This window comes from Podarcis gaigeae (genome assembly GCF_964106915.1).
Source record: "Podarcis gaigeae genome assembly, chromosome: 15".
NCBI lineage: Eukaryota > Metazoa > Chordata > Lepidosauria > Squamata > Lacertidae > Podarcis > Podarcis gaigeae.
Window position 1 is genome coordinate 2949065 of NC_139692.1, and position 23436 is coordinate 2972500.

Genomic DNA, 23436 nt, shown 5'->3' on the forward strand with positions numbered 1-23436 from the left:
AAAAAAAACCCACAGCATTTTGAATGCATTATAAACATGCAGCACCAGATGGCGCAGTAGAGCACAAAACCTTTCTATGTGATTTTACATAGTGTTTTTATTCTTTTGTTCTAACAATTTAATTTGTGACTTTTCTCCTGTGTGTAGATTCACCCGCAGTCTGAATATATTTGTGGGTTTTGTAGCTATTGCTTTGTTCCTATTGATTACTGCTATTATTTACTGCATTCCTTGAATGCAAAGTGCTACACCTGTTGCATCTACAACACCCTTATAAGAGTCCACTAAGATCGCCACCACGTCTCAGCTGAGGCCAAGATAAAGCACATGACTTCCCCTAGTGCATTCCAGGAACTATAGCTTACTCTTCACAGAGCTACAATTGCTAGCACCGTTAACAAACTACAATTCCCAGGATTCTTTGGGGGAAGTCATAGTATATGCAGTCCCATAAAGTTTTGAAATTAAGGCTCCACAGCTCACAGCTGTGAAAGTTACAGAGCTGTACTCTTTCCTCTTACAATTTCTAAGTACAGTGGTACCTCGGGTTAAGTACTTAATTCGTTCCAGGGGTCTGTACGTAACCTGAAACTGTTCTTAACGTGAAGCACCACTTTAGCTAATGGGGCCTCCTGCTGCCGCCCCGCCTCTGGAGCATGATTTCTGTTCTCATCCTGAAGCAAAGTTCTTAACCTGAAGCACTATTTCTGGGTTAGCAGAGTCTGTAACCTGAATAATAATAATAATAATAATAATAATAATGTATTATTTATACCCCGCCTATACCACTCTGGGCAGCTTCCAAAAAAATATTAAAATGCTGTAATACATCAAACATTAAAAGCTTCCCTAAACAGGGCTGCCTTCAGATGTATGTAACCTGAAGTGTATGTAACCCAAGGTACCACTGTAAACTCAATGCATGCTGTCATTGTCCTGGCATAGTAGGGGGAACAACACAGCAAAATGCTGTGTCCGTCATCACACATTCTTTACCCAAACATTATTGGGAGGGGGGGGGAATCTGCTACCATTCATGGTCTCTTGCAACCCCTAATTAAGCTCTCAAGTTTTTTTGCTACTATCTGATACTTGGATCCAGGAAGCATCTATTTAGCAGCTGGATTCCAGACGGCTGACGTTTGCCCAAGAAGAATTAACTGAATTATGAACAAATTAAAATGCCACCTCCTTGAACTCACTGAGTAATGGAGACCTGGCACATGTCCTGGAAAAGAGGCAACAGCTCAGTAAACAGAAAATCACGCGGCTTGTCGTGCCTTTTTCTCCCATTGAGCTAACCAGGACCCAAGCACAGCAGAGGGGCTGATGTGCGAATGGCTTTTTCCTCAAGTAGCCGCCCTGCCCAAAAGTACAGGACTGACCACTACTGCAAAAAAGGGGGAACAAAGCCATGGTATGAAAAGCTTTCAGAAAATATCTATGCCCACTTAATAGAAGCGAGAATATTCCTTGCTCTCTTTTTCTGCTACTTATTTCAAATCACTGTGTGAAATTCAACTCTGCCAAACCCTCTGGTTCCCTGGCCCTCAGCCCCCTCACCAAACCTTTATGTTTTACCATTCACAGAGACACTCCTGCCATTCTGATGAATTTTTATTTCTGCCAAGCAAGCTCAATCTTTCACTTCCCACTCAGTAACTTCACATCTAGTCACCATTCCATGATTGGCCCAGTCAGAATGGGATCAGTGGCATTACAGCAGCTTAGGCGAGGGAAGGCAAGGGTATGGAGCTGGCAGCCAGCCAAATCTATGTACAAAGTGATAATATACTAAGCTCCTGTTAACACTTGATGCAGCAAATCAGGCGTAACCTTACCTTATTTACAAATCACCATCAATCTTTAGTGCGGTCCAGAGACCCAACAAATCGTTACAAAGCAATGCACAATTCAGATTTACAAATCTAAGCAGTGCCTTTTTTCTAAAAAAAATGTTTAGGGGTATTCTCATTTTCCTACTCATATTGAAATACTGCCCCTCAATGAGGCTAAACTTAGATTCACAAGATGTTTAGGGGTATGCATACTCCTGCGTCCCCCAGAAAAACTCACTGAATATAGGTAGGAGTAAAAGCAGAGACAAACAGGGGGCACTCCTGCAAGGCAGATCTGCTACCTGATATCAGACCGCAGAGGCCTTTTCCAGCTAACTTTCAACTTTCTCTGCCTTTTCTCCCAAACTACCAACTTTCATTTGCAGTCTCCCCTTAGCTCTGCATGTGCAACCTTCCCTAAACTCTGTTGAGTGTCTCATTCGAACAGAGATATCATCAACTATTTTCTAATCATAGATTGTATCCAAGGCAGGTCCCATTGAAATTAACGGACTTAAAAATTACTCATGGCCATAGATTTCAGCAGGTCTCCTCTAAGCAAGGCCCAATGAGCTCCCATCTGTGTAGTATGTGTAGTAGTGTGTAGTTCATCTGGCTATGAACCAGCAAGCCGTCCAATCAAGGACTGGCCAGCCAGCAATGTAGCACCATTATTAATATGTCAGTACATCTGCATGGGTGGCGCTGTGGTTTAAAGCCTCAGCGCCTAGGACTTGCCGATCGAAAGGTCGGCGGTTCGAATCCCTGCGGCGGGGTGCGCTCCCGCTGCTCGGTCCCAGCGCCTGCCAACCTAGCAGTTCGAAAGCACCTCCGGGTGCAAGTAGATAAATAGGGACCGCTTACCAGCGGGAAGGTAAACGGCGTTTCTGTGTGCGGCTCTGGCTCGCCAGATGCAGCTTTGTCACGCTGGCCACGTGACCCGGAAGTGTCTCCGGACAGCGCTGGCCCCTGGCCTCTTGAGTGAGACGGGCGCACAACCCCAGAGTCTGTCAAGACTGGCCCGTACGGGCAGGGGTACCTTTACCTTTACCTTACATCTGCATGAGAGACCTAGTGTGAACATGCTAATGCTGGAACTGTATCAGTATGAGTGAAAGGGTTGCTTCAGAGCTGAAGAAGCAAAATGGTCTGGTAGGGATGGATGTATGTCTGTTACTGGTCCATGTCAGTTTTGCATGTGTTCATTCCAAAGTCTACTATATTATGTTTCCACAGTAATCCATGATTAAAATAATAATAATTCTGCACACGAAGTCGTATTTAAAGAACAAGAGCCAAGAAATACATCCCATTGGTGCAGGGATTTTCTGTTGTGCAATGGAACGTTCCCCCTCGCTTCTCCCCATGTATGCCACACACCTTTCCCAAATCTGCTCCAGAGGGTTGGGGGAACACATTTAGGGGGTGCACAGGGGCAGGAGGTGAGAAGTTCCATTGTGTAAAATGAAACCCTTGTGTCAGTGGGAAATGATAGTTGACTGTTGCCTACTATTTCCTCACAAAATATGCATTCCTAAATATATTTATTTTTTCATATGCATTTTGTTACATTTTTGTTAAGTGAAGTACTGTATCACAACATTCCGAAGAATAACTGCATTCCAATTGCATGTCACTCTAAGTGCTGCAGATTAGCCCGTTAAATTAGTTCTGGAATTCTCAAAGAATGGATTCCTCAAGCAGACCCACTCCAGCTGGACTTTCCTCCCCCTGCAAAGGGTAATCTATCATCAACTGCCACATAGGAAGGATGCTGATGACTTGTTAATATTGTTTATTGTGTTTTTAAAATATATGACTGCGACTTGTAAGCCACTTTGGTAAGATCCAAGGGCTATCTCAAACTATGTTCTACACAGAGTAGACACATTACAATTAATAGGACTAAGTAAGTAATGCCCATTAATTTCAATGAGTATAAGTAACACTGGCTATAACCCTATACCCTGAAAGGCAACTGTAATAAATAAATAGCAAGCATCCTTTGCTGGGGACTGGCCTGGTCTATCCAATGAGCTGGAAGGTTGGGAAATGCAACAGACTGTTCTTGAAGGTTACTCCAACCATCCTAGCCTCTCCTCCTCCTCATCTGGTGGTCTGATGATGCAATTCATTGCGAATGCAATGATTCTGGACTTGCTATAGCAATTGGGCAGCCAAGCTTTGAATTCCCAACTCCACCCTGAACACCACAAATCATCTATTAATTTATCGGCTTGATCTGTTTTGAGTCAGAAGTGCTGCCACAATAATATTGTTGCCTGTTATATAAACGAGGCCTCCCTTGCAACATCTGTGTGTTTGGAAGGACAACAGAAAGCTCACTCTGTAGCCAAGATGCACTTTTATAACTAATACCATGGAGATAGTTTGTAAAGTATTGGAAATTATTGAAAGTTACGATAAGACCCTGAAAAGATGAACACCACATCAACAGCAATGGGACTGTTTTGAAAGCACCCGTTATGCAATACAGTACTAACATACTTTTTTTGGACTGGGAGTGAAGTTTTCAGTGTAGTTTGGTTTTGGAAGAAGGGATGTCATGGATGCTTCAGCTGAGATTCCTGCATTTCAGGAGGATGGACTAGATGACCCACGGGGTCTCTTCCAACTCTAAGATTCTATGAGAAGCCAATTGTGAATGGAGCCTATTGTCTAGCACCTGTGAGATCACTAACACTCCAATTCCTGGAGCAGTTTTTAAAACATTATTATTATTATTATTATTATTATTATTATTATTATTATTATTATTATTTTAAAAAATCTTGCTAGCATACCTTCCTTTTTATTTAGTTCCACACAAACACCTCATTTAGTTCTTAACATTATTTTGTTTTTTGTTTTTTTAAAAAAAACCTCCTGTTTGGTTTAAGGTATTTTTGAACTGAAATGTTTCTGAGTGGCTCAGATTTACTTTTAACTTAATGGTTTCTAATGCTTGAGAAATCACGTACGCGACCATCTTATTGAGCATCAGGCACACTGCGATTGAGGGGGCCGGGACATGCACACCACACGGCATGCTGATGTGCCGATGAGCCCCCCCCCCCACATGACATGTGACATGAGCATGTAGGGAAGTGTGTGCATGAGTGGTGTAAGCATGTTGCGTGGTGCATGCACATCACCATGGAATACTGAGGGGGCTCAGGCCCCTCCTTGAAATTTTTTGGGGGGCCCTTGGCCCCTCAGCTCCCCCTAAATGGCACCCCTGCTGAGCATGCAGGAGAGGCGTGTGTGTGTGTGTGTGTGTGTGTTTGTGAAGACTAACAGCTAAGTCAGCACTGAACTCGCTGTCAAGCAAAAGACACATTGTGAAGTCTCTGGTCAAGGACCCCTCGTGACTGCTGTTAAGACATTATGCATGTCCTCACACTTTCAGCCATGAGAATTAAAGGTCTTTTTACAGGAGACTGAAATTGGCTTTCTCTCTATCTGATTGGCAGCCCGCATTCCTGTATTTACTACATAGGAAGCTGCCTTATACCAAGTTGGACCATCAGTCCATAAAGCTCAGTATTGTCTACACTGGCTGGCAGAAGCTCTCTGGAATTTCAAACAGCATTCTCTCCCAGCGCTACCTGCTTCTGCTCCTTAGCTTCAGCTTCAGATTAGCACTATTGTCCTCTGTGCAAGATCCAAGGCAGGGAGGACATCATAAAAGGGTGAATGAACTGTACATACCATCGCTTCTGCAGCAACACACGGTCTAGTTAATTACATTGCCAACGGCCCCCTTGCACAGCTGCACACACATATAGGTACATAGGGTGCGCCCTGTTCCGCACACAAGGGTCGCCGTATATTCCAATCAAGGGTGCAGCCTGGAGGAACACAAGGGCCTTTTCTCTTGCAAGTATCAGTAGCCCCGGCCACAGGAAATGCCCCACATCAAAGAGCACTGGCCCTGCTTATGTCAACACAGCTGAGAGATCGGAAAGCATGGTGTTCCATGGATGTTGTTGCCCTCAACTCTTGAACTAGGAGTTGGCAGCCACACAAGAAAATAAACCAAATCTCTAAAGTGAGGCCTTCCAGCTCCAGTTTTAAGAAGAACACACAGTAGACTGTAGTGCTAGCTCCCCTTGCTGCCACCTCCTCTAGCCTTGACAATTAAGGTGTGTTTTGGCACCAGCTTATTTCCCGGGGAAATGTCCCAGAAATAGTTGGTGCTTTTTTGCAACACATTGGGGATGGGGTGGGGTTACCAAAGGGAGCTCCACTTTTGGGTACTGTTGCAAAACAGAATTCCTCATTTAAGAAGACCTCACTTCCCAGCAGCATTCTGCATAATGTCTGAACAATGTCAAAGGCTGTGGATGCAGCCCTGCTCATTCTGCCCCCAGTGTACTCTCACTGCTAATCTAACATCTAATCTGTCCTTTCTTAGGAAATGCTGCATTTTGATGCATTTCCCCTCAAAGTAGCTTTGATCTGAATTGCAAAAAACAATGAGCTAGAAAGGAACCAGGTGTTGTGAACTTTCTGGGTCAGCTAAAGTGGAAGGTTCCACTGAGGTCAGGGGGCCAATGCAGTTGCAGCTTGCACAACTCTCTGCAGAGGAGAAAGAAGCACAAGTTGCCCCCTTGGCAGGAAACCCAAAGCGTGGATGAAGAATAGCAATGTTTCCTTGAGCGGAAAATGCTTGAGTATGGCATCAAGCAATGAGCAATAACTGTGAATTTAAGTCTTAAATGACCCAGGAAATTAGGGCCTTGTCACAGCATTCAAAAATATGTCAGAAAATAAGTGGGTGGCTGCATAAAAGAGGGGCCTGGGTTTGGGAAGAGCTCCTGACACTTCTCCGTAAAATAGAACAATCCCCATTTATGTAACTCCCTGAGCTCCTTGGAGGAAGGGTGGGATACCAATGTGATTAAGCAATAAGCTCCATGACAGCTGATGACAGACAAACTGAAGCCAGAGGCCCGGGAGGGAAAGGACTTCGGGCAATGTGGATATTAAGGCAGGTGTGTCCTCTTAACAAGCATGGGACTAGCTCTGCGCAGACACCTGTGGATTTGGTACCTTCCTCATCCCAACCAAAAACACTCACCAAAATATGGGTGGTCTGCTTCTCTCGTGTGGTTGGACATGATTTCATCTTAAACATTCTCCTGAGGTTCTTTCATTTCTGTATTACATTTTACTTGTTGCTGCAAAGCTATTATACTGTCCACTTTCTTACCACAGTTGCTTGTCTTCATACTTCAAGAATTTTCAATGAATACTGTAAGACCATATAGCTTATTTCACAAAGACATTGTAACTCTCCTGCAGTGACCTAAAACCAACATTACTACTTTATCTCCATGGGTACAAGTTGCTCTTAAAGAAGAACTGGATTATTTGGGTATAGATGAATGTTCAGTTTCCATGACCCATTTCAAATCTCACATGGTCTAATAATTTTAGGCCTCCCTAGTTTGGCCAACTTTTAATACAAATGAGGTTACGATTCTCTGGTGTATGACTGGAACATTCCTTAAAAGCAGAAGTTAAGGCTGCTTGTAGCTCATGCTATTGGAATTAAGAGAGTCTTTGAGGTTAAGGTCTACTGACAGTTGTGCTGCTTCTACACATTGCAGCCATGTGAAGCTCCAGGTGGTTCCCGTCATGCATATGAAAACCTCAGTGCACTGTGGACCAAAAGGTGAGTGTGCCCCTAGCAAAGGAAGGGGAACCTGAGGCCCTCCAGGGCATTGAACTAGGGCTCCCATCACCCCTAACCATTGGCCAAATGGACTGAGGTTGGTAGGAACTGGAGCCCAACAATATTTGGGAGGCCACAGTTTCCCATCCCTACAATAGGGACACAGCCACAATTTTGTCTTTCTTTCTAACTTTTTAAAAGAAAGGAAAGGAAGATAGGAAGGAGAGAATAATGCAGAAGTATGGGGCATGGAAAGAGAGATAGAGACAGCCAGATAAAGAAGGCAAACGGGTATAATGAAAAATGAAAAGTGGTTCCCATGTAGCAGGTTGGTGTTCAGATTGGATCCTAGGTAAAATTGGCCCACTAGGAAACCAGCAAAGAGTTCTCAAGATACCTGGAAGGCGTGGGCAGCATAGCCAAGGCCCAGCTGGCGGCAGACCACCATGGCTTCTATCGTGCCCCATTTGTCACTGCAGACTGTGCCCCACTTGAGTGTGCCATTGATCTCCCGGAGGACTTCCACCCGGCCTTCGTAGGGCGTGCGGCCACCGCTCAAACGTATCTGTAGATTATAAAATAAAAAGTGATAGCTCCTGTCACCAAAAAAACCGGTCCTGTGCAAACAGCAAAGGGAGCAAAATTCATTTCCTGTTGAAACATGTTACTTAGAAACTCAAATCAAATTGTTTGTGCCAAGACAGAGGTAGAAAGTGGTTTTTTGTGTTTCTGCGCTGGGATAGATATGAAAACCTTTCGGACCAGAGCTGTTGATCTGATGCCAGTTCTAAGAAAGCACAAGGCAAACCAGAGTGTGGACAAGCCTTAGTCATAGCAGCTCTGTATCGCCTGCCGTGTTGGAGGTGGTGGCCTCTGAATACTTTGTCAGCAATGGAAAGCATTCTACTCCGGGCCTGCAGGCTTCCCATCAGCATCTGGCTGGCCCTTGTGAGAACACGATGCTGGGCTAGATTGTCCTTTGGTCTGATCTATCAGGGCTCTTCTTATGTTCCTAAGTAAATCCCACTGAGTTCAATGCAGCTTGCTCCCAAGGAAGTGTGCACAGGGCAATTCTACACAGAGCACTAAAATGGGGAAAGGAAAAATGCAACAAGAACAGTCCCAGGCAAATTAACTTATTAAAAGTCAGTAGCATCTCCCTGGCTGGCCTGTGTGATTTCTAACAGCTAACACAGTTCTGTCTCTACTTGACTTGCAAGCATCCAGATAATCATCCAAAGAGCCCTGGTTTTTAATGGCTGAATTGCACAACGGGCTCATCCACACGTCTGTTTGTCCTGTTCCTAGAAAGCACAAGGCTGAGTGGTTTTTCGCGTCTTTGGTGCTTTCTAGGCACAGGGCTGAGCAGTTTTGGCTTTGCGCCACTGCTTTCCCCTGGAAAGACAGCTCTTTAGAACTAAATTGGAACAAAATGCAACCTGTGGGAAAGCCCAATTGCCGTTTGTTCCAATTCAGTGGTTAAGCAGCAGGGCAAACGGAGGTGTGGATAAGCCCAATGTTGATATAGTTTATGCAGAACTATGGGCAAGGTCACTATGCTGGGATGTGTGACAACATTCTCAAGTTCAATAGTGATCAGAGCTTTAAGTGTCCAGAGCGGCACTCCATTCACTTAGAGATTAGCTGGATTTAGCGACCTTCAGGCCTCCTCTGGGACCTACAACTATGAATTGAACCTTTTACAATTGGCTCTAATGCTTCATCAGTGGGTTTATGGGCTGAGATGATTGGGAGTTGCTTGACTTGTTGATTGCTGAACTTTCCACTTCTCCACATCACTTATTATAGGAACAGCTTTTAAATGCCTTCCTTGCCCATCTGTCCCCCACCCCCTTAATGCAAATGCAATTGCAATTGCATATTGATTGGTGGTTAATTTACCATTAGCTGTGTACCATTAGCCTGGGAACTTTGCTGTTACTTTTAATTTTAGCAGACTTGTGGACTGGCCACCCCTCAGGATCAGGTCTCAGACTCTGCCCCCTTCCCCCAGGACATGGGACCTGGGTTTAAGAAAAGCCTTGTACAGTACATTACAGAAGTTGCAGTGCCTCTTTGGCTGAGGGTCTGAAGCAGATGTTGATGTGATCTATGCCTAAAGGAATCTCTAGTGCCGAGTATCACAGAGATGGGCCCAAATGTTTAAGTTAGAGAAGGGCTTCAGATCAGCTCCAATTGTCTGGTATAAAGAAGCTTCCTTAGTGTCATTTAAAGTTGCATATTTCAGAACGTTTTAATGCTACCAGCAGTGAGAAGCACAGGAGTGTTTATGAAGCACAGATCTTGAAGAATGACTAGCATGCTGCTCTATGTTCTGCTCTCCGGGTCTAAAAGAACACAGATGTTAAAGTGAATGGAACAAGCAGAGTCTGGCCAAATGATCAGGATACAAATCCCACAAGTTCAGTGGCCTGCCTGCCAGCCAAGATCTTGAGCCAACATTTGAAGGTGACCTCAATGTGAAGAGCTGAGCAAAACCTCTTCTCATTCTCATTAAAACTAAATACATATTTAGTAACACTTTTAGGAAGTAGTCTAAAGCATCACCTTGGGGTGGGGTGGGGACACAGTAGCTACCTGAAGAGCCTATGCACATTATTGGTCTCTAGCCATCTGTGGGCCCATGCTGCCAAGCACTGGATCCAGCTTTTACTGTGCATTGACAAATGCATTATTTGAACATCTGCAGCGAGGTTGAATCTCACATGATGGCTTTTTCAAGTGGCTGCCATTTTGCCAATATAGTACTGCAATGCAGCACATCAAGTGCCCAGCTGCATCAGACTCAAGTGCCATCTAGTCAAGCATCCTGTTTTCTCATAGTTGGAAGCCAGATGTCAGTGGGGAGCCTGCAAGCAGAATGTGAGTGGCCACACCACTCTTCATTTCACAAAATTTGCTTGGAAGGGACCTGCACATGTTGCCCCGTAGCTTTATTTCTAGACCTCTAGGAGGGTTACAGACCAACTTTTAAAAAAGAACAGAAAACCCACAGTCTTGGGCATCTGCCCAGGTACACCATTGGAAGCTATCTTAGCCACCTTGGGCAACAGGTTGGCAACTCCTGCTCTGAACTAACCCCAGGTCTGATCTGTTCTGCAGAACGGCATTAGCAATACACAAACACGTGTTATGAGGGTGACAACGAGTCTCATACAAATACAAATGGCTGCCCATTTGCAAATATGTTAGCACCATGAACCATAGGACTGTAATAGATTTTGTCCTTTGCTTCAGCCTAGACTGGAGTTGCCCTTAGCTCCTTGACCCATACGACTCTGCTGCTATGATCCCTCCAATACAGGTGAACAAAGACATTCCCAAGTGTTCTTCTGGCCCAAAGCACATCCCTTGTGTTTCCTTAGCAATACTAGTGAACAAGCAAGTTGTATCCCAATAATATTATTCTAGATTGAAGGGGAATAAAGGTAAAGGGACCCCTGACCATTAGGTCCAGAATAGCTCAGAGTAAAAACCTCCAGCACTCTTCTGGACATTTTGATTGTGGCTATATTATTTTGTGCTTCTAAAATTGAAAGAAGCCTATTTTCTTGGAGTTAATGATCAATGCATGACATGTGGCATACCCAGGGGTTTTTTCAGCCGGAACTCATTGGAACTCAGTTCTGGCACCTCTCAGGTGGGCACCATTGCCGTTCTAAAACAATGAGGAAGGTTCCCATAGTGAGTTCCGGCACTTCCTTTTCTAGAAAAATAGAACTAGGCATACCTGATGAAGGAAGTAGCATTGATCAGAAAGCCATGGGCACAATCTGCTTGGAAGTTCTCCTGCACCATCCTTGAGACCTCCTTTTGACTAGAGATACAAAGACTTCAACCCTGAGATCTTCAGATTGCACAACTGTTGTCTGCTATTGAGCTCTGGATCTTGATATGACCAGGCAAGGGATGGAGAGCTCTGCATTCAGGTTAATGTTGCATGACTCCTTCTACTCCAGCTTAAGTACCGCACCCTTGAGGATAAAAAGACTACGCCATGTTTTTCCTTCCCTCCTGCTACCACTTTGTTCAACATCTTGTGTGATGAAAAGTGCAGGAGAATTCAAAAAGCTTGCTCAAAACTTTCTGACATTTTGGTTGATCCTAATAAAGCTGTTGTGGAACTGTGGATTTTGGATTTCATCCACAGTGGGAAAGTTTTGATGTCATACTAAACCCTAGTTTAGCATAACAAAGACCTACTTCAGATAACCTTAGGTTTGCTTATTCCCACCTCTTTTCTCTTCCTTTGGTGCTTAAATGCAGCTAGTTGTTTCATAAACTGACAACCTGTGAATCATGGGTTATGAAGCTAGTTTGTTTTATTTTTTAAAAAACACAGTAAACATTACCTACAGCTTAGGATACCTACAGCAAGCTAAACTGTGGTTAAGGGAAATTGGAAGCCAAAGCCATGCTAGAGGAGAGACAGGCAGGGCAGCATGCAAGCCCTTCCCTCGAACTCATCTAGGTTCATTCTTGGCATGTTCAACTATGGTTTAGTGTGACATTTCAAAATTGCTAGCATGGTTTGAACTTTCCAACTTTTGCAGTAGGTGTGGAAAAGGGTGCTGGCTTTCTGAAATATTCCTGTGAATTAGCTCCTGTGAAAACAAAAAAAATTCCTTCCAGTAGCACCTTAAAGACCAACTAAGTCAGTTCTTGGTATGAGCTTTCGTGTGCATGCACACTTCTTCAGATACACAGAAGTGTATACACAAGAAGTGTGCATGCACACGAAAGCTCATACCAAGAACTGACTTAGTTGGTCTTTAAGGTGCTACTGGAAGGAATTTTTTTTGTTTTGACTATGGCAGACCAACACGGCTACCTATCTGTAATTAGCTCCTGTGAGTTAGCTCAGAGTTCATTTTCACACTTGCTTATGTAGGGGAACTGTTGCTTGTGGAAAATATCATAAATACCAAAAAAAAAAAAAAAAAAAGCAGGAAAATGGTTCTCCCATTATAGACAAGACAGCTCTGTTCCTTACCTGGTTTTGGAATCCCATAGCTGGAACATTGCATCTAACAGAAGCATCTTCTTCATGAGTGCAACTTCCTAACTGGGTGCTGAATTTGCAGTCTGTGAAAGACTTTTCAAATCCTTTGCAATTTGCTTCAGTGACATGAATGGGGCCCATACCTTGAAGAAGAAACAGACACTCTCAATTTTCTACAAGTAAGATGAAGAAACGTTGGATTTCAGATATCATACTTCAGAACTCTAGACTTATCAAATCCCAAGATCTAGAAACTTCAGATACTAACCCAAGAAGACCACAGTAAGGATTTCTGCTAATGCGTCTTGCCACTTTTTAAAAACTGTTTGAGAAATTATTTCCAGTAGTTTATTTTGCTACAATAAAGAGGCCAGAAGGAAAAGAAAGGCCAACTTTCCACTTCTCCATCATTTATAAACTTCAGCTGGGGAACTGGAAGCAAAATATATATTACCCAGCACTTTTGGCAATTTCCTCCCCATCAGGAACCTGCACTTGATCAAGCTCTGACATTTCAGTGGGAACTAGTATACTTTTTCCAGGGCAATATAAAAGAACAGAAAAACAAGTAACTTCAAATACAGGTGGGCTACTTGAGGAGTCCAAGATTGTTTGGCCTTCTGAGGATACAAAAGGATTCCACAGGATGTTTTGAGCTTGAATAAGGCTTGAATAAGTATTTTATCATAATAAAAAAATTATTTGGTTTTTTGGGTGTAGAATGACTCACACTTCCCACTTTAACATGGATAAAACTGGGACCTAGTTAGCCAAAGTTGATTGCTTGTTAAGCCTGAAGGCCTTTCTCCAATAAATCTGTTGCAGCCTGGACCTGTGTGTGTTTACTGAGAAGTCTTGTGGCATTGAAGTAGGTCCCTACAATACAATAGAGGCCTTAGCCTCTAACACATTGACCTGCTTTGCATGAAGAAGGTTCTCGGTTCAATCCCTGGCACCTCTGGCTTAAAAAAAAGGGTGTGATTTTCTCGACTTTTTAAGGACCAAGCAAAACATTTCCAACCAAGGGCAAAGTGCCTGAGCCAACACCTGTCCCAAGAACCCATGAATCAGAAGATGCCACCTTCTGATGGAGAGAGGCTTTGTTTGGGAGAGTGTGGAGCAGAAGCAGCTTTTCCAGGAGTCAAAGAAATGGATCATCGGCTGGGAGGGTGCAACTTACCCACACCCACATACAGTAGATGCATTTATCACATGGGCATTCTATTCTTCATCACAAAAGCTCAAAGCAGCATGTCTGGGGTTGTTCCCCATTTATCCTCACAGTAACCGGCCCAGGATCTCCTAGTGTGTTTCATTGCTGTGCAGAGCTTGGAGTCCTTGTTTTCTCAAGTCCAGCACTTTCTCCACTATACGAGTGTTTGCGTGTGCAGGTGTATTTCTGTAGTTAGCCTTTACTAATGACATACTCTGTAGACCCACTGAATTAATAGACATGATTAACCTAGGTCTATTAATTTCAATGGGTCTACTCTGAGAAGAGGTTAGTTGTATACAATCCATAATGTGAGGGTTTGGAGCCAACTAATTGATGTGAAAATCCCCAGTTTACCAGGTCATAGAATCCTAGAGATGGATCTGCTGGATGCCACGCAGGATGCAGTTATAGCATCCTTGACAGAGGGCTGTCTGGCATCTGTTTTAAAACCTCTAATGAAGGAGAACCCATAAATACCTGAGGCAGCCTGCTGCACTGTCAAACACCCCTCACTATTAGAAAGCATCACCCACTGTCTGGCCGAAATATGCCTCTTTGCAATTCCTACCCATCAGTTCCTAGCCCTGCTGCCAAATATATTGCTTGCTCTGGCTGGCAGCAGCAACTTGCCAAGGCCTCAGGTAGAGAGAGGTCTTTTTCAGCTCAGCCACCCAAGACGGTAAAAAAAAAAGAGAGTTTCCAGGGTCTGACTGTGTAATGTGGCAGCAGGCAGCACGTTTGAGCCCTTCACGTGGCAGCAAACCTTTTCGTGTGATGGCTGGTACTTCTGCAGCCATAACTGCAATTAAATTCACATCAGAGAACTCTTGTGTGCTGCCTGGCTGGCAAGCTTGCATTTTTAAGATTCCAGAGAGCTGCAGTGTGTCTCATACGTTTTTATTCCTTTTCCTTTTCCTTCACCCCAAACCACACAGCTCTGGAGGCATTTCACCCTTCCATTATGTTTTATGGTGTGGTTTTTGGTTAGGTAGTGGATAGTAACACAGGCCTGGGGGATGATTTGGAGGCTTGAGGAAGAGTCCGTGGAAACGATTGCCTCACAAAGATGCAAGGAACCTTTTTTCCAAGCTTGAGGATCATGCTCCCTGCTGGGGGCCACATGCCCGCAATGGATGGGGCCATAGGGAAAAGAGGGTAGAGCAGCCCTGGTAGCCTTTACCTGTGCACAGCAGGCTACTTTCTATCCCTGTGCTCTTATAGATGCTGTTGGGCTCCAACTCCCATCAGCCCAGGGCCACATGGCCAATGGCCAGGGAAGATGGGAGCTGTAGTCCACCAACACCTGGAAAGTCATAGAGCTCCCCATCCCTGTTCAACACAAACACACTTCTCCATGCAGGCATTATCAGAGTTCAAGGATACAATCCAAGAAGGCAAAACACCCATGGGGAGCGGGGGGGGGGGGGGAATCTGGGCAGCGAGGCCGCATAAGGACCCTGGGCCTGTTTCCCGCCTCTTAAAACCTAAAGATTTGTATGCGTTCAGGAAAGTAGTTTATAACTTCTCTTTTTAATCAGGCTTTGGAAGTCTCCTAGATATTTTGGCTGCTGGGAGTTTACTAATTATTTGTTCATATTGTGTTTGATTGTTTTTAACATAATAATCCCATTATAGAGGGAAAGGAGGATATACTTTTAAGCAATGGACATGCAAACCAGCTCCAAATATTGCAAAATGCTCCTCTGCTCCTCTCCCTTGCATCACATTCCCGTACAGTGATAGGGAATCCCCACCCCTCCCCCGCCAGTCCAGGGGCCAAATGTCACCCTCCAGGCCTCTCTATCTGGCTCTCAGGACTCTGCCCAAGCCCCACCTGCACCAGCCCTGCTCTCTTCAGTTTAAGGACCTGCTCCAGCCAGGCCAATGCACCCCAAGAACATATCCCTGGGGCTGATAATGCCTCTTGTTTGCCTGGATGGAGTTCCTGTGTCAAAAATTTGTTTTTTGTTTCCTGTTGGCTAAAGGTAGGAGCCACATTCATCGCCCCCCCCCCCCCCCCGTTTTGCTGCTTCTGCTGCTGCCCTCTTTTGCCTCTGGGCTCATCCTCTGCTGATATATGCCCCCCCTGGACGTGGCCCATAAAGGAATGCAGATCTTGGGCCAAAAAAGATTCCCACCTCTTTTCTAGCATGAGAAAGACATTGAACCCAGGCCTGGGGTGGGATCAAGTGCACCCCTCAAGTAAGCAAGTGGTTGCCATTCACATCTAGGAGGAAAAACAAAAGCTGCAATGTAAGACAATGTTGTGGTGACAGCAAGAGCTGCAACTTCCCCCAGGCTGAATGTCCCAGCCTTCAATGATAAGATTCCCCACAGGTGAGATCAATGTGTGTCTGTACAGACACACTTTGCACCCTAATACGAGTCCCTCTGTGGGTATTCAGAATATCTGTGAGTATGGACCATGGTCTTGCTACTGCATAGGAACATAGGAAGATGCCTTGTTCCAGGTTAGACGACTTGCCATCTAACCCGACATTATCTACTCTACATACCTATACCTAAGCCCTACATGGCTTAAGTCCAAGCTACCTGAAAGACCATATTCCCTCATATGAGCCTGCCTGAAATCTTTGGGGGAGACCCTTCTCTCGGTCCCACCACCCTCACAGGCACACTTGGTAGGGGTGCGGGAGAGGGCCTTCTCAGTGGATGCTCCAGACTATGGACCTCTCTCTCTAGAGAAGTTCGACAGGCTCCCTCCTTGTTGTCCTTCCACTAGCAGGTGAAGACTTTCTTGTTCCAAGAGGCTTTTGGGAACCAACTGCTTTTAATGAAAGGCTGATACTGTGCTATTTTACTGTAATTATTTGTATGGTTCCCCCCCCCTCTCTCATGTGTGTGTGTGTTTAATTTTTTCAATGATGGTTTTTAATGTTTTTAGCTGTTTTTTGTTTTCATCTGTAAGCCACCCTGAGTCAATACTCTCAATGGCAGCAGCTCTCCAAGGGCTGCTGAGTTGTTGCGCAGCCCTTGATGTTTGGTCCCTTTATTTTAAACCAGAGGTGCTGGGGATTGAACCTGGGATCTTCTTCACGCAAAGCAGGCGCTCAGCCACTGAGTTCTTCATCTTGCTGTCCCAACAGCCCACTCCTGCACAGGAAGCACACTTACCTTGCCCAAGCCTTGCACCCATAATAGCCTCTTTGGCAGATCCGAAGCCTAGCTCTCGGCAGACCACACTTGCAGAAACGAGGTTCCACTGGTCATCGCAAACAGTTCCCCATTCCCCATTCATCAGCACTTCAATGCGACCTTCGCCAATCTTGGCTCCTCCCTTTAACCTCACCAGTGGAAACTGAAAGATAAAGATCAAGGGGAAAAACCCTTAAGTTCACAGGAATGTAACTGTCACAGGCAACTGTCTATAACGCAGAGCAATTTGCTTCCTACTAGGAACTGGAGATGAAATTAACTCAGTTTATAGATGCAATTTTCCTGAATACACTACTGGAGGTGCCAAATTGTTGTTAAACACACACATTGTTTTGAAGGAGGGATAGTTAAGTGATGCCGCAACCTAGGGCACGATTCATTGTGGGGATAGAAGAGTTATTTTCTCACATTTTCAACCTTTAATTCAATTCTTCACATTATCACAGCAATTTGCTTTTTGGAAACAAATAATGAAATTCTGCATCATTTTAGTGATTTTATAAAATGTACATTTGTTTATGCAGTTTCTGTAAAGAATCCCAAATATGATATTTTTGATGTACACTTTCACCTAATATACACAGTTTGATACAAATTATTTGGTCAGAGAACTGCATCACAAAATTTGGGGAACGCTGAATCTTGAAGAATATATGTGTTTTCAGTTTATATACTGGTTTCAGAAATGTGAATTAGGTAATTTCTCATTAAAATGCAAATAAAATTAAATTTTTCCCTCCCCCAACTTATGGGCACTTCAAGGAATATGAGGTAGATCCTGGCCTACTTTCTTTTTTAACTCTGGGACAGATTAGGATTCTCAGTAGTCGACAGGTCAAGAGGAGCTTCTGTGCCCTCTCCCTATGATTAGCTGAAGCAGACTAGATTGTGTAATCCTAACACATTTGTGCACATTTTCTAAATTTGGATGGAGGAGGGAGAAGAGATGAACTTGCATGGTTCATTTGATTTGTTTGACAGAATTTTGTATCAGGTATAAAGATCTCATCTTTTCAGCCTTTACTGATAATGATAATGATTGTTGAATTCCAGCTCCTGAAAAGTTGGAATTAAAAAGAGACACAGCTATGCCCACTCAGGAGTATCGAAAGCTCATGTTCCTCCAGGCCCCCAAATCCAACAAGAACATCAACAGCTATGAGCCATAGGAAATATTTTAAATAAACTGAAAACAGGTTCCTCATCCAAGGACACGATGTACATACTTCCCCATAAGGCTAGAGGACTGAAAATCCATGCTTCTATATAAAAAACAAATAAAGCAATTATTGGTGCTGAAATAAATGCACTCTCTGATGACTTACAGGATAACAGGGCTGTTCCAAGAACTCCACCTCAGCTAGGTTAGTCTGAGGTTCCATTAGGGAAAAAAACCTCCTTCTCCCACAGAACTCAGGTGTTTTGTGGATGCATTTTGGAATCAAATGATGGTGTGATGGACAGCTGAGCCAGACCAGAGTCTGGTGATGCAGTGCCTCAGAATTCCACCAGAGGGCTGGAGGCTCTGTCTGATTGGTTACCAAAAGGGGAGTGGAGCCAGTGTTTTGGGAGGGAGAATAAAAGGATAGTTTCTAAGATAGTTGAGCAGATAGTTAGAGGGAAAGAGCTGGAGCAATAGTCCGTTCTGGTCTGTGTGTGACAGCCTGATCTGCATCAACTGCGCAGCTCCCTTTGACAGCGGGGGGGAGAGCAGCTTGGGGGAGGGAGAGAACTTTTGCCTCCCTTTCCTTCCCCCCCACTTAAACTCCCACCCTCCCGCGTCCAATTAGCCACCACCTTCCACACAGCACCCCACGCATAGCTGTCAAGTGTCCCTTATTTGAAGGGACAGTCCCTTATTCCAGGGCCATGTCCTGCTGCTGTCCCTTATTGATGGATGTCTCTTAAATGATGTCCCTTAAATTTCAAAGGAAGCAGCTCCTCTCCCTCCCTCCCTGCTGCCCAGGGAGGAGGGAGGCTCCAACTGTGTTGCTTGGCTGTGTTGCTCACCCAATAAGAAGTCTAAGAACAACTGGGGGGTGGAGCTTGCATGCCTTGTGTGTGGCTAGTTAATGCAAGCTGAGGGGTTTTTTGAATGCTGGACGCCATTTTGTTGCACGTGCTGCTGCAAATTTTGCAGTGCAAAGCCAGGCCGGGGAGCCATCTTAAGTTGAGGCTGCATAGGCCTTGTGGTGCATGTGATTCAGATTCTATTCAGTTGAACCTCTGGTTACAAAGTTGGTTGGACAGTGTTCTTGGAGCTACCAGCATGAGTTTGACCAGACTGCAGGAGGACAGGAAGACTGGAGTGCCTGGAACAGGTGAGGCTGCAGGTCCCTTATTTTCAAGGCTGCTGGTCCCTTATTTTCAAATCTGTAAGTTGACAGCTATGACCCCGCGCACGTTCCTGGTCACTCCAATGACAATGGGTAGATCACTGCCAGTTTTTTATACTGGGATAAACTGCAACCTTTTGGAAGTTGGAAGTGCCTGGCTGAGGCTAATCAATCCAGCTCCATAGATCTGTCTGCAACCTAAATGGCATCCTGCTTCCTGTGTTGCAATTTCTATCTCTGCTATGAATGTAGGAAACAAGGCGTGACACTAAAGCAGGGGTCAGCAAACTTTTTCAGCAGGGGGCCGGTCCACTGTCCCTCAGACCTTGTGGGGGGCCGGACTATATGTTGGGGAAAAATATGAACAAATTCCTATGCCCCACAAGTAACCCAGAGGTGCATTTTAAATAAAAGCAGACATTCTACTCATGTAAAAACATGCTGATTCCTGGACCGTCTGTGGGCCGGATTGAGAAGGCAATTGGGCCAGATTCGCCCCCAGGGCCTTAGTTTGTCTACCCATGCACTAAAGTGTGGCAGCTTTTTTGTACAAGATGGGATCATGGATCCATAATCTCCAGGAGTGCTGCTAACCAGTTTCACCAGCATCAAACATTTATCTATATATGAAAAACCCCAAAATCAATGCTTGTACTGTATGTTCCTTTATCTGTTACAAGTCACAGTTATATAACGGAAAGGAATTGTCCACATTTAACATAGCAAGAATAGCAGACAGAAACAAGAGAGAAACAAGGAGCTGCAAGTTCAGCCAAGCCAGCCAGCTCAGCAGTCAGTTGGCTTGAACAGAAGAATTTTGAACAAGAATGTGGCAAGTGTTTTGCCAAGAGCCTTGCCATTTCCAGCACTAAATGGAACATACGCTGTCCTCAGTCAAAAAGCATCCTAGGTCAAAACAGGAGGGAGGCTATAAATGAGGCCTTGCACAATAGGAACACTAGCATCGTTACAGTACAAATGTTGCTCTGATGGACTGAAGACAGATGCAACTTTTTAAGAGTAGTAAATGTAGCTTGAGTTGAGTACATCTTCCCTGCTGACAAACAAACATGCATTTCTGTTAGGCTAGAGTGGTAAGCTTTGGAAAACAAGAGGTTCAGCGTGGTTGTTACTTTCTTGCAGTGGCGTAGTGTGGGTTGTCAGCACCCGGGGCAAGGCAAGTAATTTGTGCCCCCTAACCCGTGGATTTTAGAGAGCTGCAAGTGCGAGCGCCCCCTCCAGATGTTGCGCCCGGTGCAGCTGGCCCCCCCTGCACCCCCACGCTACGCCACTGCTTTCTTGCACCATTCACTCTGAATTGGGGTGAGGGGCTAGTTGTTATGAGTAATCATTGGTTAATACCCATGATATCAACAACGAAACCATCCCTTAATTCCTGGACCTCTTTTGCAACTGGATAGATAGATGATGATAGATAGATAGATAGATAGATAGATAGATAGATGATAGATAGATAGATAGATAGATAGATAGATAGATAGATAGCAGTTTTAAAGATGGGTTCATACAGTGGTACCTCGGGTTAAGAACTTAATTCATTCCAGAGTCCATTCTTAACCTGAAACTGTTCTTAACCTGAAGCACCACTTTAGCTAAAGGGGCCTCCTGCTGCTGCCACGCCACCACCGCACAATTTCTGTTCCCATCCTGAAGCAAAGTTCTTAACCCGAGGTACTATTTTTGGGTTAGCAGAGTCTGTAACCTGAAGCGTCTGTAACCTGAAGCATCTGTAACCCGAGGTACCACTGTACTGTGGTTGGAGAATCTACTAAGGCAACTGTTGAGAACACTGTTATCCCGTCACTGCCTCCCAGAGAGTATGTGTATTCCTACAGCTCTGTAAATAATGCCCAAATATGCACAAGGAATTCATGGAAAGGTGCTATGAGTCACACTGGAATATCTTATCCCATTGCTCATGGTTGTGCAAACTTTCAGCCACATTAACTGTGAAAGAAATAGGCTTAAGCTACAGTGCTGTGGGCACTGATGTACCCAGTTTAATGGCAACAGCTTCCCCCAAGGACGTCTGAAGGCTGCCGTTTTGTGATGAGGATACCAAGAGTTTTCTTTTAGAGATCCATAAACCTTTCACATGGTTCACTGAGGGTAAAGGATGTCAACCTGGTGCCCCTCAGCTCCCAAGATGCTGTGGCTGGCTAGAGCTGACAGGTGTTTGCAGAGTCCAAAGCATCTAAAGGGCTCTAGGCGGACAAAGGCTGATTTACAGTGAAGACATGCTTGAATGCAAGTAATTCAGCGAACAGGACAGCAATAGTCCACTTACTCAGGCCCCAAACTCACCAGGTCATGATATCACTGTGCATCTCCCACTAGAAACCTGGCCAGGGAGTGTATGCCCGCCCTCTCCATGGCTGAAGAATGTGGGCAGGCATTCTCCCACTGGGAAATTAGCCAGTGTGGTGTAATGGATTAGACACATGCTTGGCCTGGGATTAGGGAGACACTGGTTCAAATCCCTACTCAGCTATGAAAGTCACAGAATCACCTTGGAGAATCATTAGCTCTCACCATATGAACATAAAAAGGGGAGGGGAGAGAACGATGTATACAATCCTGAGCACCTTGGGGGAAAGGTGGGATATAAATGTAATAAGTTAATGAGAGACATTTGAGTCACTGCATCCAACTTGATGCAATCAGGGAATAACTTAGGAGCAGAATAAATGTGAGATGAACGCCACCGCCTGACCTCAGAGCATGGGAAGTCAAACAAAGATTTATAATTTGGCATAACATTTGGACTGTTTGATTATTTTATAATTTGAAATGTTTTTAATGTGGTTTTTATTGGATTGTTAAATTGGAAAACTTAATAAATATGATTCTTATTTTTAAAAAGATGCAATCAGAAAGGTTGTGTGAGCTGGAGACAATCAGGACCAAAGTTGGATGTGGCTCTTCAGCCACAAGTTGGCTGTCCTTGGATCAGGGGATGGCAAGCAGACATGGTATCCTTGTGGAGTCAGGACTTTCCTGTTGCCTTCATATGTAGATTCAGATAAGAAAACATTTGTCTCAGTCATATCCACACCACTCCACTTTAACAGTCATGGCTAACTGTAGTTTGTCATGAGCTACAGCCCTCAACACCCTTAACAAACTACAGTTCCCGGAATTCTTTGTGGGAAGCCAAGACTGTTAAAGTGGTATAAGAGTGATTCAAACGTATGGTGCGGAGTGTTAGCTTAAGCCTTCCACATGAGCCACATGGTTGGTTGAATACCCACAGCTTATTTCAAGCTCCACAAATTTATGCTCCTCAGCAATAGATGAACATATTTCTGTCTCTCTTACCTCGGGTTGGAAAGCTTTTCGGAAACCGCTGTGGCTGCCAGGGGCAAAAGCACGACCAGGGTAGCAGCTCACCACGGCAGGCATCCCATTCTCACATGTTGCGTTCCCACTAGCTGTGCTGATGCGATTGCCCAGTTTGCAGCTGGAGATGTGTGCCTCGTTGCCCGTGCAGTCCATGGAATAAGCCCAATAAGTGTGCTTTCTTTTGGCTGCCGTCATCCTTGAAGGAAGGAAGAAACCGGAATCACTGAGAGCCACATGCTGAGATAACAAAAAGTTGTGTTTAGCCAGATTAGTTGAAGCAATAGGTTTGTCCTTATGGGCCAAGTCTTGTGACACTGCTCACATGCAAGCCAGGTAAATTCACACAATCAAATAAGCATATTCATCCAAATGCATATACAGGACTGTCTTGAGCTGAGATACATGAAAGAAACACGGAAGAAACTCGTTAAGAACACATCAAAGAAGAGCTCTTAATTCAGGACCAAGGTTTGAGCTACTTCAATATGGCTTTAAGGATTCAACGTCTTGTATAGCAGGACAGGGTCCTCCAGTTGCTAATGGACTCCAACTCCCATGAGCCCCAACAAGCTTGGCCAATGGCCAGGGACGATGGGAGAGCAAGTCCAACTAAATCTGAAGGGACCTGGGTTCACCATCCCTGCTACGCATGGCAGTGAAAATCTCAGAATGCTGTGTTGTGCAATGCTTTGAGGAAACCTTCCACTCTGCCTAAACCCACAATAGTTTTTTTAAAAATGAATTATCTACTTGTGTCAGCAATTTAGATAGTGAATTGACAAATGCCTGGGAGTTGCTTGATG

The 23436-nt window shown here is 44.5% G+C and overlaps 1 protein-coding gene across 2 annotated transcripts in view; it reads right to left on the reverse strand.

Moving 5' to 3' along the window:
- The window catches only part of LOXL2 (lysyl oxidase like 2), a 76690-nt gene that overhangs the window by 15604 nt on the left and 37650 nt on the right, over window positions 1-23436 (reverse strand). For both annotated transcript variants that reach the window (XR_014558126.1, XM_083713553.1), the window contains exons 5-8: window positions 22610-22829; window positions 16893-17076; window positions 12533-12684; window positions 7916-8083 (exon numbers count right to left, since the gene is read on the reverse strand). Coding sequence is in view for 1 of the 2 variants with exons in the window: in XM_083713553.1 (XP_083569679.1) it covers window positions 7916-8083; window positions 12533-12684; window positions 16893-17076; window positions 22610-22829 (724 nt within the window). In the remaining variant the exon portion in view is untranslated. The remainder of the gene's footprint in view (window positions 1-7915; window positions 8084-12532; window positions 12685-16892; window positions 17077-22609; window positions 22830-23436) is intronic.